At 39.5% G+C, this 15850-nt stretch overlaps 1 protein-coding gene across 5 annotated transcripts in view; it reads left to right on the top strand.

Annotated features, from left to right (window-relative positions):
• Positions 1-15850, top strand: part of DNM3 (dynamin 3) — a 459598-nt gene that overhangs the window by 197258 nt on the left and 246490 nt on the right. For all 5 annotated transcript variants that reach the window (XM_074349798.1, XM_074349800.1, XM_074349799.1 and 2 more), the window contains one exon: positions 11379-11492. In XM_074349798.1, coding sequence (XP_074205899.1) covers positions 11379-11492 — 114 coding nt within the window. The remainder of the gene's footprint in view (positions 1-11378; positions 11493-15850) is intronic.

Below are 15850 nucleotides of genomic sequence, written 5' to 3' on the forward strand. Positions count from 1 at the left end.
TAAAACCAATGTAATACCATATTTAATAATACTCATAGGTACCGATCTAAGTCCTTTACATTTATTATATCATCATTTTCACAACAACTCTGTTAACAGGTGTTACTGTCCCATGATATGTATGAAGAAATTGAGTCAGAGAGGCTCACCCAGTGACACCCAGCTAGCAAGTGTTGGAAGGAGGAGACCATCCCAGACAGTCTGACTCCAGAGTCCTGCCCAGTATTTAGCACTCCTTTGCCAAGATGTTTTCTCACATCATATAGTAGGTATTTGTGCTAAGCTTAATTTAGCATCAGGGGAGTATATCAGAATCTATTAACCAATATCCAGTTAGGCAAATAGGTTGTTTCCAATTGCTTGCTGCTAGAAAGAGGGGTGTGGCCAACATCCTTGTATGTGTTGTGAATTAAGGGCTGGGGCTCTGAAATCAGAGCACCTGAGAGACTATTTTTATTCACGTGCTCTGGTGCTAAATCCTCTGAATGTGCCCTGCAAAGTCAAGCAAAATGGCAGACTTGCTCCTAAAAGTAAGCCCATTGGTTACCAGCATGGGTCTGGCAGTGTTGCAGGTGCCTGACTGTAGTTTCCTCATCTGTCATGTGAGGAAAATATTACCCCCCTCAAAGGATTACTGTGTGGATTAAAAGAAATAATGTGCGTGGAGCTCATAGCAAAATCCCTGGCACCAAGTAGTGTTTAGTAAGTGTTAGCTCTTGTTATTCTCCTTGAATTCCTAGAAATGGACTCAAAGAGTATTCTTAACTTTACCGATTTCAGGTACTTACAGAACTCTGTGCTCTGATTTCTTAGAACATTAAATCCAGGAAAGGAACATCTAGACATAAAAATGTCAGTTAACTCATTTGTAGTTGTATTTTACAGTCTTTTTGTTTTTTTTTTTTTACTGAAGTATAGTCAGTTTACAATGTTGTATCAATTTCTGGTGTACAGCACAATTCTTCAGTCATACATGAATATACATATATTTGTTTTCATATTTTTCACCATAAGCTACTACAAGATATCAAATATAGTTTCCTGTGCTATAAAGTATAAACTTGTTTATCTATTTTATATATACCAATCAATATCTGCAAATCTTGAACTCCCAGTTTATCCCTTCCCATCCCTTTCCCCTGCTGGTAACCATAAGTTCCATGCCTGTGAGTCTGTTTCTGTTTTGTTAAAAAATAAGTCCATTTGTCTTTTTTTTTTTTTTTTTTTTTTTTAGATTCTACATATGAGTGTATCATATGGCATTTTTCTTTCTCTTTCTGGCTTACTTCACTTAGAATGATGATCTCCAGGTCCATCCATGTTGCTGCAAATGGCATTATTTTAATTATTTTTTATGGCTGAGTAGTGTTCCATTGTATAAATATGCCACAACTTCTTTATCCAGTCATCTGTCAGTGGACATTTAGGTTGTTTCTATGTCTTGGCAATTGTAGATAGTGCTGCTATGAACATTGGGGTGCAGGTGTTTATAGTCTTGAGAACAAAACAGACACTATTTCATCAAATATTTGATTATTTTGTGTCTTAAGTTGATTATTTAAATCCCTTTAGAGATGCTTCACCTTAATTTGCTTGTTTTCATAACATCTTTATCCCAATCATAAGATAAGTTCATCAGATGTGAAAATCTATTTTCCGCATTACGTCAGCCCACCGATAACACACAGCTGGGCATGGTTATGGTGGCTCTTATTTGTGACAAAGGGGCAGGGCACCTGGCACAGTGCCTAGGCCACCAAAGGCATTCAGTACATATCGGTTGGCTGACTAATCAAGTGTCTTAAGTGAGAAAGACCTTTGAACACTTTCCTGAATTAAATTGATCCCTTAAAACTGCAGGCATGAACTCTTTTCTTCCTCAGACTGGGTGCTCTCTGTGGGCAGGCTAGCTCCCAAGCTGAACGGGAGAGAATGGGCGAGGGAACGACTTCTGTATTTATCCTTCTAGATTTACCAGTCTGAGAAGTCACTTTCCTCCTCCACAGGTGTAATGAGTGAGGAAACAACAGAGGTGCCGCTTCATCCCCACCCCTTGGCAGCACCCCTCAGCCCTCCTCCCCCTTTTATTCCAGTGAGTTTAATCATGAAGTCAGTGGTTAACCAGGAGTGTGGCTAACCCTCTTTGGGGGAAGAGATCTACTGTCTGTTAGTTCTGTTCCTACCTTCTAGAAGCCACTCCTCCAAAGCTCACCGTGACTCCTTGGGCATCCTCCTAGGACCACTAGTGGACAGAGGGCTCTGAAATGGGTCCAAATAGTGCATCAGTAAAATTCACTGCAAGGCTGATTTGTACCTCAGGTTAAATGTTTCTTTTTTCTTTTTAACATTTTTTTAAATCGAGTTATAGTTAGTTTACAGTGTTGTGTCAATTTCAATGAATATTTCTTTCTTACTTTATTTCCTGTTTCAAATTATGTGCAACCATATTATTCCCATAGCCTGTCAGAGATTCTGCAATGATCGCATGACATCATTAATATATTCTAATCTATTACCCTTAGTAATAAGATGCCAACAAAATAGATGTGTTCTCAATGTGACTATGAACCCCCTCATGCTATGAAGTTCTCAGAAATTAAAGTCCAAAGATTACATTACCAAAGGAGTTTGTAAAGTCTGAGATACTTGTGGAACATCAAATTCAAGTCCTCCCCCAATTCTTACTCTCTGGCTCTCAGCCACAGAGGTTCTCTGGCCCAGGCAGACTTGAGGTTCCTTCGCTGGCTGCACCCTGAGCTGGCCTCTAACAGAATGGGTTGCTGCTTCTGGGCTTTTGAAGTTGAAATAGTCTCTTGTGTTCCTTACTTCATAAATAAAGCAAAGAATGAGACCCAAAAGGTAATCCCAGCACTAGCCCCACATCAGCCGAATTTAATAAGACGAAACGACTCCTTAGTCTTTAAAACGATTACCTCGGTCTGTGTTATGTTCCCAGACCCCTTCCCTAGATATGGCCACAGACTACAGCAGACATTCAGAGGTAACTGAATGTGAGAGTGTAGACAGAGAAAATCTTCCTGATTTTAGTCCCACCAGACTGTCGATCAGTTTTTTTCTAGTTGTTAGTGAACTTCTACATTTACTGGGGGAGACCTCTCCCTAGGAGGTTAATTTTGCCTCTGTGCACGTGCCATGAAGAGGGAAAGCAGTCTGTTATGTATAGTCTAGGAGAATGCTTGAAACACTGCTGTTTCAGAGTTAAGGGCTTTGCATCTGACAGCCCCAGGCGCCAGGTCTTACTTGAGTTGCCTTCCTCTCCTGTGCAGCATATTCAAAGCCTTGTAATTTTTTCTTTCCTTTTGCTTTTGTGTTTCCCTTTCTGCCTCTTGTTACATAATTTATTGATCTAGAAGCCTGGGCCTCCTGGGGAGACTTTTCTCCTGCTTACATAATTAATCCAGAGACAGTTTGAGAACATGTGCTGGGGTGGGAGCCGGGTTTGACCCTTGAGTCTGTATATAAGCAACATGAGTTAAGATCAGCTCTCCACCGTCCCCTCCTTGTCCTGGCCTGGGGTAAAGGATGGCATTGAGGGCAGCCAATCTAACCCTTCCTTCTTCCCATCTAATAAACTAAAGCTAGAACCTAGGAGGGCTCTGTGATACATATGGACCTCAGCTGCCTTCCAGTTTAAAAGTAGTAAATCTAATTCTCCCTCTTGAGGCCCATGAGGTCTGTAAGTAGAAAGACCTTTCTCCCTATAGTTTGGGTTCTTGCCTCAGGCATACCTGCTTAGGAAAATCTGTGCCGACCAGATTCGAGGATAAGCAGCCTATCACCTGAGGATGCCCGTGCCCACAAAGGTGGGTCCCTCCCAGCCAGCTGAGTGACGGCCCGGCCTGGGCCTTTGCTGGGCCTGGCCTGTGCAGCCCCGCAGCCCTGTGGTGTGTGAACTACCTTTACAGAGGCCGCCTCTCACCTGTGGGTAAGCCTTTTTTAATCCACCAAGATCAAGATATCAAACAGTCTGTGGTTACAGCCTCCACACGGGCTACAGCAGTTAAAAGCCAGCTGCACAGCTGAGAAAAACTCGTATGGTCCACCGTAAGTAGGGCCAAGGTCAAAACGCCCTGCTCACAAATGAAGTTCAAGGCCCAAAGCTTTGGCCACTTAAAACTTTTCCACATGCATTGTTTTCTTCCCAAAATTTTATTCCTTGTCTGTGTTTTAATTTTATGATCCAATGTGCCAGCCAGATGTTAACGTTCAAACTTGTTCCTAACATACAGGTTTTGCCAACCCTGGCTGACAAGGCCTGACTTTTCATGACAGGGAGGAACTCACCAGAACACACGCTCTCAAGAGTAGGCTCGCCACTAAGAGAAGGGGCTAGGCTGGTCCACTCTCCATATTCTGCTTTCAAAGTTTCTGTATTTGACAGAAGAAGCTTGGGTGATATTTATAGCAATAAATATTAAAAAATGGTTTGCCGTAAGCCTTAAGAATAAGACATGCCCTTTCAGCTCTCAGGGTCCCTTCTAGGCATATAATTAGGTTCTTGTTTACTTGGACATTCAAGATGGAATTTGATATTCAAACACTAAGAGGCTATAAATGGTTATTGTGCTAAATGTTGGTGGATTTATTGGTACTTTTAAATTTGAATACAAAATTAACACAGCTCTTTCAATGAAGAGATTACAATCGTTCTTGTTTGTCTTAACATTCTTTTCAAATTTTATTATTTTATTTAGTCTTTGCTTTCTCTTTCTCTTATTTTCCTTTGCTTCGTTTTATTAATTTCCTCTTAGTGCTCTGATCTCTTGTGTTCTGTTTTTTCTTATTGTTTGGTGTTTTTTCTTTTTTGTTGTTTTGGGGGTTATTAGGTTTATTTATGTACTTTAATGGAGGTACTGGGGATTGAACCCAGGACCTTGTGCATGCTAAGCACTGAGCTCTACCCACCTTCTCTGACCATTTTTTTCCTTAATGTTTGCCTTTTTTTTTTTAATCTCATTCTGCTGTTTTACCTTGATTTTGTGATTTCTCTCTCCCTCAATTCTTTTGTAAAAAATTACATTAGGAATTGCTTTTTCTCAATTCTTAGTTTGAACTGCCTGTCATTGGGGGAAAAGGTCTGTTTGTGGCAAATACGCTCCCCTCCACTGCAGGAAGGGTTGGGATTGGGCCAGAGTTTCTTCAACTTTTTATGGCAGCTACCTGCTGACAGTGTTCAGTGCTGGAAGCACTCCCATGGGTGCCGGTGAAGGGATGTGCACTCTGCGCACTCACAACATGACAGTTGTAATCCTCATTTTCTCTCCAAGTGAGAAAGTCTGTTGTAATGAAAATGACTGTAATGTCATAGAATGTAGTAATGTATTCTAATTATTTTTGTTGATTTTTCTTTGCAAATTTTAACTGTTATTAGTTATTTATAATTTCCATATAGCTTGATTTAATATATCCACTGACTAAATGATATTTAATAAATATCCTTTTTGGCTATAACATTCCATACTTCTGGAAATTGTGGTAATCTCTGAAAGATGAATCCAGTGGTACCAATGAGATCAGGTAATTTATTGCTTCACATCATTTTAAATCCCCAAACTCTATTCTTGACTTGACTTACATAGTATCTGTTTTTTTTTTTTTCCTGCCTCTCTATGAGCCCCTCCTTGGCTTCATTTCTCTGGCCTAGATTAAGTAGATGATCACCTAAATTACTCTCTTGCCCCAAACCTTCAACATCTTTACACCAATGTACTTGGGTCTCTTGGGTCCAAAAATTCGGAACCCTGGATTCGCTCGCGTTTACCTTCTGTTTCTACATCAAGTGTGCAGAGCACTGCCAGAGGTGGTAGTGCAGCCATTGCAGTTGTGTCCCTGCAAGTTATGGTCTTCATTCTCAACCTTTGTTCGTTATTTTTACGACCTTACATTTTTAGAGCAGTTTTAGGTTTACGACAAAATTGAGAAGCAGTTACAGAGATTTTTTTTTTCATCTCCCCCTGCCCCTACACATGCGCAACCTCCCCCTTTATCAACATCACTCACCAGCGTGATACTTTTTTTTTTTTTTTAACCAAAGGTGAACCTGCATTGACACATCATAATCACCCAAAATTTATAGTTTACCTCGGTTCACTCTTGGTGATGTACATTCTATATGTTTGGGGAAAAAAAAGTATAATGACATATATCCACCATTATATCAGGGTATTTTTCAGTGCCCTAAGAGCCATACATGCTCTGTTTATTTGTCTCCCTTCCCCCACCCCATCCTTGACAACTATTGATCTCTTTATTGTTTCCATAATTTTGCCTTTTCCAGAATGTCATATAATTAGAATCATACAGAATGTAGACTTTTCAGATTGGCTTCTTTCACTTAGTAATACGCATTTAAGGTTCCTCTATGTCTTTTCATGGCTTGATAGCTCATTTCTTTTTAGTGCTGAATAATATTCCATTACCCATGTGCCATGATTTATTTATTCATTCCTCTACTAAAGGACATCTCAGTTGCTTCAAGCTTTGGCAGTTATGAATAAAGCTGCCATATACATGAATGTGTGTACATAAGTTTTCAGCTCCTTTGGGTGAATACCAAGGATCGTGATTGTTGGATCAAATGGGCAGAGTATGTTTATTTTTGTAAGAAAGCAACAAACTGTCTTCCAAAATGTTTTGTGCCATTTTGCGTTCTCACCAGCAGTGTATGAAAGGTCCTATTGGTCCACATCCTCACCAGCATTTTGTGTTGTCTGTGTTCTGGATTTTGGCCATTCTAATAGGTATATAACAGTATCTCATTGTTACAGTTTGCATTTCCCTGATGACATACGATGATGAGCATCTTATCATGTGCTTATGTGCCATCTGTATGTGTTTGATGAGGTGTCTGTTTAAAGTCTTTGACCCATTTTTTTAATTGGGTTATTTGTTTTCTTATTTTAAGAGTTCTTTGTATATTTTAGGTATTAGCCCTTTATCAGATTTGTCTTTTGCAAAAATTTTCCCCTGTTCTGCGGCTTGTCTTCTGATTTTTTTGATACTGTCTTTTGCAGAGGAGAAGTTTTTAATTTTAATGAAGTCCAAGTTACTAACTATTTCTTTCATGGACTGTGTGTTTGGTGTTGTATCTAAAGAGGCATCACCATACCCAAGGTCATCTAGATCTTCTCCTATGTTATCTTCTGGGAGTTTGATAATGTTGTGTTTTGTCAACCATTTTTTAAAAACTAATTCTAGTTATGTTGTCTCTCTCATTCAATTACCGCGAACCTTCTTTCTGCTTCACACCCTCATTTTCCCACAGGTATTTCAGCCTATTCTCTTATCAAGAGAAATGGAAAAATCAAGTATAACCCTCCTACGCTTTCTACCCTGTCCTCTCATTGGACCTGCATCTGCCCTCACTCTCCCAGCCTCCCAGGCTCCCAGGATGAGGCAGCCCTGTTCCTGTTCAGGGAGTCTTTTTCCCACACTCGTCATCTCACCCACTCTGGTCTTCTATGTCCTTGTATCATTCTTCATATATCACCAAACTATTACTCTGGACTATTATTTCTCCTCAAGCAATAAATATGCTCAATTCTTTCCCATACCCCCTCCCCATCAATCTCCAAACCAAAGAAACAGCAGCAGCAACAGAAACAACACTACAAAACACCTCCTTTGACCCTGGGTCTATTCTGGTTTTAACTGGCTTTCATCCTCCTCTGCAAAGAGCTCTCTTTAGTCATTGTCTGCATTTTTTCACTTCCCATTGACTTTTCAACCCAACGGACTCTGACTTATCCCGCCACCTCACTGCAGCTGGCATAGCTGAAGACACTGTGGCGTCTGCATTACACTTTTCATGTCTCTTTCTGTGCTGAATCTGACACTCCCAGCCACACACTCCTTGAAGTTCATCTTGCCTTTGGCTTCCGTAATCTTGCTCTTATTTCTCTGACATTCCTTTTCAGGCTCTTTTCTGACCACCTCTTAAATGTTGGTATTTCCCCAGAATTCCACTGTGAGCCACTGCTATTTCACTGAAGTTTTAACTGTCGCCGCTGTCTGTATGCTGATGACTTGTGAGTCTACGTCTCCACACCTAACATCCCCATTTTTCTTCAGAGGTCAGGTCACGACCACCTGTGTTTCCCCGCAGGGACCTCAGGTTCAACATGGCCTTGGCTGAATTCATCATGAACTTCCCCGCTTTCCAAAACTCAGTTCTCTTCCTCTGTTCCTTCTGATTTGGTAGGCCCATGACTTTCAGAATCATTCTAGAACAGCACGGTGTCCAATAAAAATATAATGCAAGCTACATATATAATACAAAAATTTTCTGGTAACCACATTAAAAAATACAGTGAAGCAGGTGAAATGACTATTAAGAATAGATTTTATTTATCCTGATAGGTCTTAAAATATCAGCATTTCAACATGTGGTACATTTTAAAACATTTAATGGGATATTTTACATTTCTTTTGTGCTAGGTTTTCAAAATTCAGCGTCCTTTTGGCATTTATCACACATCTGAATTACAAGTAGTCACTAGGGCTCGATAACTATGTGTGGCTGGAGGCCTCTGTGCAGTGTAGTTCTGGAGTCCTTGCCTTCACTAGTCCCCCTCTCATCCAGGCATAAGTCCTATGGATTTTATCTCCTAGGTGTTTCTCCAGTTAAGTTTATTTGTTTTCATGTTTTCTACATCATGGCTTTACTTCACACCTCAGTCATTTCTCACTCAGATTATTGCAGTAGCTTGCATAATCTAGTTTGTCCCAGGGAGCAGGTAAAATTCACTGGGATTCCGGATGCTATAGTAGCACATATACATATGTATTTTTATTTAGAGAATAAGAAAACAGTTAAAATTTATTTTATATATATATATATAGAGAGAGAGAGAAAGATGACAGCACACTCACTCTGTATCACAGAGAAGTCAGTAATAAGGTTATAAATGTAACAAATAAAATACATTTCACCCAGAGAATAAAAAACTTAAAATATTACTTATTTCACCTAAAATATTATTTATTTATGTCATACTTTGAATTTTTTCTGTGTATTCCTAGATGTACACAGCCTACTAAGACGGTCATATAAGCTTAAAAATAGATTTATATGTGTACTTGAAATTTAGTTTGGTACTGCCAAACGTTACCATTAACATTTGGGGTTTTACTGAACTGGATCCCCTCTGACTTTACTCCACTTGCCTCTCCAGCCTCAGCTTCTTCATCCCACGTCACATTTTCTGTATGAAGTGGCTCTTTCCTATTGTGTTCTCGTTTGTCCTTCTTTATGGAAAACAAACAGACTACTTCCTGATGCGACTCTCATTCTCTTCCAGGCTCTTCTGAGCTACCGTCTCTTCCAGGACAGCCCATCAGCTTCTCCTCCGCTGTGTCAAGTGCTCCCTCCCTTGCTGACCTACATCTCTTACTACACTATTATGTGGAAATTACCTCTTTATGGATCTTCATTCCCTGGAAAACCATAAAATTCTTGAGGGCAGGGATGTGGCATTATCATGCTTTTTCATCATGACATATGATAAATTCTTAAGAAATGCTTGTTGAACTAAATTCATGGCTCTCCTTAATGAAGCCAGCCTGTTGTATCGTTCTGTGAAAGAGTGATTTTTTCTTGTTGCAATTTGCGGAGTATCTGGATAAGTATTTCCTCTTATTCAGAGATACCTGATAAAATGAAATAGTAAATATGCGTTCATTGAGTACTGTGATTAGTATGCTATTGGTAAGCCCTGGTAGGGCAGGTGACAATCTTACTGGGAAATAACCAGTTTCTTCTTATTAAAAATTAGATGCCATCATTTGCTCTAAGGTGAATGAAGTTTTGATTGTATGTATGTGTATATGTATATGTATGCATGTAGCTGGTCTTCAAACTTCAGTATGAGTTAAGAGTTACGTTGAGACATGTTAAAATGTGAATTCCTGGGTTCCATATATACATATTCTGATTCATTTGGACTTGAAGGTAGCCCAAGAACTTGTGTTTTTAGAAAGCATCTCAATGATTATAGTAAAAGTGGTAGAAACCATACTTTGAGAAGTATTGTGTCCTTCTTTCTGAAGTAGAGTATAAGAAGGAGAAATTTTGAAAAATGGAGAGAACTGCTTTAGTTTGGACCTGAATGAGGTTCTGTAATGGGAGGGGAGGAGTCTCTAAAAGTTGTAGAGTTAAAAAAGGAGAATGGGCACTTGGGAGATGCTGAAACAGGCAATCAAAGGTGGCCGGGACTGGGAGTGTGGGAAGAGGCTTGGAAGATCACAATGACCTTGGCTTATTTCACACTTTTCTATAGAATTGACTTTCTTTCTTCAACTAGAGGACTTAAGAAATAAAATATAAATATGAAAAGATTATAAATATAAAATTCTAATTATTAGGATATTTTCATTTCCCTTAGGAACTGACACTCAATAAGTAGCCATTCAATAAGTAATTTTAAAAAATATTTCAGTATCTCTAGGATAATGAACGATTTAGATGTAAGATAGTTTTTGACATTTAGAAGAATATCATACAATTCCATATAGTATTTCATTTCTATGACAACTTATCTAGCATAGAGGAGATGGTGAATTATGCCGTATGGAAAACAGCATTTAACATTACAACAACTGTGAGAAAAAAACAGATTTTCACGTAAATTCCATTTATAAATAACTTCTGTCAAGTCTGTAGTCCACGTTGTTAATGTTTTAAAATGTAAAGGCTATTTAAAGATTTTTATGAAAATTCTACATATTTTGAAGCTTGGCAAATAACAACCAGAAGTAGATGGAAAGAGCTAGACTATTCAAAAGCCCCAAAGTTTTAATTTTAGCTTATTGTTTCAGCTTTCTCCCGTATTCAGCCTTATTTGAGTTGTTAACAGGAATTAACTGGTTGGCTTGAGTTTTTTCTTTTCACCATTTGGTGGCCAGTCTCTTGTGGAAATCCTAATGAGTTGCAAACCAGGCAAACAAATGAGCCAGTGGGCTGGAAGGGGATAAGAGACAGTGGGCATGGAGAGTCTATTGTTGTTCATCCAATCAACTAAATATATTTTAATTGTAGCAGCAGTGCCATAAATAGGCCTGGCACAAGCCTATTTGTCTGCCTTAGTTTATTTGTCTGTTTCAGTTGCTCTATTTCCACCATCCATGCAAGTTCGCGGTTATGATTTTGTTCATTTGACGGGAGAGACTTCCCGCTGGTTATCTGTGCTCTTGCAAGATACATTATTTTGAGTAGTTTAATAGCGGTTGTGCTTCGAGGGAACAATTCTGTTCTTATTGTAACTTGTATCTTGTTTTTAACTTCACTTAGCATGAGACCTGTGTTCCCAAATTGGCGCATGTTAAACTGAACGTCTCTACTTGTCTGTGCTCTCTTGAAGGTGATTCGAAAAGGGTGGCTCACCATCAGCAACATCGGCATCATGAAAGGAGGCTCGAAGGGGTACTGGTTCGTCCTGACCGCTGAAAGCTTGTCCTGGTACAAGGATGATGAGGTAAGCCGCAGAGGGTGACAGAGTTGTTTTTAATTAAAGTGCTTCTATTTCAAATTAACTAATATTGTGATATACAATTTTGAGACATTAGTGGTCCTCTTTCAGTAAAGACAGCTTTGGTGATGTTTGTTCCAAGAACAACATCCTCATAGATCTAAAAATTTTATAATATTCCCCTCAAGTTTCTTTTATTTCTTTGATATAGCCACATATTTGTTTACCTGAAGAAATGGAGTCAGGGATCCCTTCCTTCGTTGTAATAATGGCAAGCTACTGGTCTAGTTAAAGCGATTTTCATTAAATAATATGTTGAAAATACTCAAAGTAATAGAGCAAAATTAATAGCAGTGATACAGAGTTATTAAAGCTTTTGGGGATTGCTGCTGTGACTTCAGTCTCAAATGACAGGCTTTTGAAAATGTCCAAATCACTGGTCTTCAAGTGAGTCCCAGAAAATTGTTTATATGAATTTTTTTCTTTGAGAATTTGATAGCTATGTAAAAGCATGAATTATGATAATTATGGTGTTCTGGTTCATGTTAGATGTTAATAATTTTAGTCCTGTGACTTATTACTTATTTAAACTTGATACTTAGAAAAGCATAAAAAAAATCATACTAGTCTTACAGAGCTATTGAAGTGCTATAAAGTGTTACTGGTAAATTTGAGAGGGCCTCGATGGAAATTAAGCAGTGTTTTGGAAATTTTAATAGCTCTGGTCTGACCTGAGAAGTTTTTGGTGCTTATAATGCAGCGTACAAACATTGACTAAGAGTACTCTGTGATAGCAAAACTATTTACAGGTGAGATTGTTTCAGTTTTATTTGACTATACAGGGCATGCATTTCAGGGTTAAAAGTCCTTCCAATCTTGGCTTGGTGTCTTTTGGAAGCACTGCAAGGTGCCTTTGTCAATTGTTGGAGGAAAAGCTTCACGTCCTGCATAGTTCTGTTTGCTAAGTGCTTTGTGCACAATGGTGTGTTGAATAAATACCAGTTGATCCGTTGATGGTCACTAAGATTTCTGCAGTAAAGGAAACCAAGTCTTATAGAAATGCCCAAAGAAAATTTCTACTCAAATGCTTTATTTCAAATTTTTATGTCTCATATTTTACTGACTTCCGTCAAAGGTGGAATTGGTCATTGTGAGAATCCGAGGATTAGCAGTAGTTTCTTTCCTGTGCTGGCTGCGTAGACACCCTGTCATTCTCTGGAAGCTCCTGTGTTTAAAGCCCATGGCTTCAGGAGCTCTGAGATGCCTTCCAAAATATAAAAATCAGTAAATTATCTTCTTTTGTGTTCAATTGCCCTACTAGATCTTCTGTTAGATGTATTTTGTTTTCAAGGATTTAAATGGTCATTTATGTACTGGTCTTGGGGCCTTTCTCAGTTATTCTAGGGAAAGCAAGGTTTTTGCTGAGGAATCATATTAATAAAACTAGTGTTTTATATTTATTACTTAACTCATTTAATCCACATTACAACCCTAAGGATAGGTACTATTATTATTGCATTTTTCAGAAGAGTAAATGAAGAGAAAAAAACACACAACCTTTTGAAAAGCCTTTTCTGTAGGACTCCGTGTCCTAGATGGCAGAACACTTGGCGCTGGTGAGGATAACTAACTTGCCACGGTCACACAGCTGGTTGGTGGCAAAGCAGACACTTGAAGCCAAGCTGTCTGACTCCAGAGCTTATGCCTTCAACCACACATGGAGGCAAGAATCTCTGAGATGCTGGGGTTTTCCAGGTCACCTTCATTCCACAGAGGATATATTAAGATGAGTTCCAGGCATCACAGCATTGGCTTTTCTCTAGGTGTCAGTACCAGGGCTCTGACGAGTCTGGGGTTAGCTACTGCTGTTGGAATACATCTGTAGGATTTTTTTTGTTTGGCTGCATGGGTACTGAAACAAGCCCACTGGAAGACACCTGATGCTCCTGGTAGGGAAGGAAGAGGCTTTGAGAGCTTGGTGAGGTCATGGTCCCTGGCCATCCGCTCCCCACTATAAACTGAGAATACCTTTTTACAAATTCTCTGCTCTGAAGCTCCCTCATGAGCACTTGATGACAACAAATAGAAAATACATGTGTGCAGTTGAAATATTAACTGAGTGCCAGAGAACATTTTATGAAATGTATGTGTGTGGACGGTGGTTGGATGTGTGTGTGTGGTGGGTGGGGAAGGATAAGAATGACCCTTGAAATAAACTGGAGTGATTTAGATGAAGAAAGTTGAGAAAAGGGTGGTTTTCTTAGTTTAGGTCATTTTAAGAAAGAGTAAATGACAGACAAATTGGCTGCTCCATGGAGAGAAAAAGCAGACTGACACAATGTCAGGTATTAAGTGCTCTGAACAAAATAGGTCAATGAGCTAGAAATTGTTGGGGGAGGCACCTTTGGATTGGGTGTTTGGGAGGAAGTGACATTGCAGCAGAGCCTGGAATGATGAATTGTGTGGAAGATTTAGTTGAAGAACATTCCAGAGTGAGCATATTAAACCCGCCAGGGTGGGAGTGGGCAGGAAGCCTGTGGCTGAGAAGTAGGATCCCTGGGAGAGGGAAGTAGGAAATAAAATCAGAGGTATCGGTGGGTGGGGCTTGACAAGGCCCCACCCAGTGATTTGGATTTTACTCCAGGGGTAGTGGAAAACCATTGACCTATTTCAGCAGGATGTGACATGATTAGATTTGTGTTTTAGGTAGATCCCTCTGGCTGCTCGGTTGGGCATGCTGGGTGGGCTAGAATGTGTGTGGATGGAGTGAGGGTGGCAAGAACAGAAGCAGGGAGACCAGCTGTATCAGCAGTCTGGGCAAGAGAAGATGGTGGCCAAAGAGGAGCACTCCAGTTCAGGGTAGCAAGTTGATGTATCACATACAGCTACACTGTAGACATTCACTACTGTTACTTATGAAAAACTCTGCTCAAGAAACCAGAAAGGAAATTTTCCAAATATTAATGCCTAACTCGTGACCCCTGTCTTCAAAGTATTTGTGTCAGTGGGGCAGAACCTTTTTCTCCTGGAACCATCCTCATTCATTCCCACCTTACCACCCCTTGGCCACCACCACTGTGGTTCTCCACCCTGCTCTGTTTCTCTCGCCAGGACTTCCTACCACCACAGACCACCTCTGAGCCTGCTGGCTGGGCAAAAGGGAAGGGTCAGCACTGTTTCTTGCTCTTTACCAGTATTCAGCAAATAATTATCTGCATCTCCAGGGGGCTGAGGCTGGAAGGGAGGGTATGGGGAAAGGAGGTCAGGGGAAATGTCAGGGGGGTGGGGCTCTGAGGTAGTGAGCAGTCTCTGGCCTCTTGACTTTGTACCCTGAACACCCATCCTTTAGCAGCAATGTTTTAAATGATGCTTAGATTTCACAGAGGTCTTGCTGCCATAGTTTAACTACCTATGGATTGAAATGCTTCTGTGGGCAGTGTCGAAAACCCCAACTTTCCAATTTTCCTTTGGGAAGATTAGCCTGAGTTCTTACTCAACTTTTGGAGTTAGTTTGTTGGTAAGTTGAGTGCTTGTACTTTGTCCCCAAGGTATCTTGTCACATCAGCACCTACATACTTGGGAAATCCTGTTACCTGGCAGTGTATCTCCTTTTAGCCGAGGAAATGTGACACAGCAAATATTATTGTTAGTTATAGATTTATCCATTTAACTAATAATAAATTTATATTTGAATTTTCATAGAGGATTATCATTTGTTTCCGTGTTCCCTCATCTCCCTACTTTGTTGTGTAATTAGACTGGTATGCTTCCATTACAGTCGATTTGGCTGTTGAATAAAGAGCATGTTATGTCATATGAATAGGTATGATTTTATTTAACTTATGATAGGTTTGTAATAAATAGAAATGATTTATGAAATATATCTTTGGTTAAAGAACAATGCTTTGAACTGTTTTCAGGATGACATTAATTGAGCAAAAGATCCTATAGACCATATGCTTGATGCATTGAAAAGGGTGAGGTGCTGGAGGGTGTGAGTTTGCTACGGCTGACTGCCAGTGTTGGAACAAGTCAGACTTCTCTGAGTTTCGGTCTTCACCTATCAAAAGGGGACTGTTGCTGACCAAATCACCTCAAAGGGAGTTTGTAGGACTCTAAGAAATCATATTTTATTAAGTGCATTTATAAACTTTTAGTTGTCACACTTCTATATTTATTCTCACCATTGCAAGTAATACTAGACCCTCCTACTGTAATGTCATTGTTTGACTCATACGTTTTCTAATTTCCAGTTTTGTTGTTGTTGTTGTTGTTGTTGTTGTTTCATATTACGAGATAGGATGTATGAGATCTGGGATTTTTTTTTTTTTTTAGCAGAGAATGATAAGATTCAGATGGTAAGA

Source organism: Camelus bactrianus, chromosome 21 (genome assembly GCF_048773025.1).
Source record: "Camelus bactrianus isolate YW-2024 breed Bactrian camel chromosome 21, ASM4877302v1, whole genome shotgun sequence".
Taxonomy (NCBI): domain Eukaryota; kingdom Metazoa; phylum Chordata; class Mammalia; order Artiodactyla; family Camelidae; genus Camelus; species Camelus bactrianus.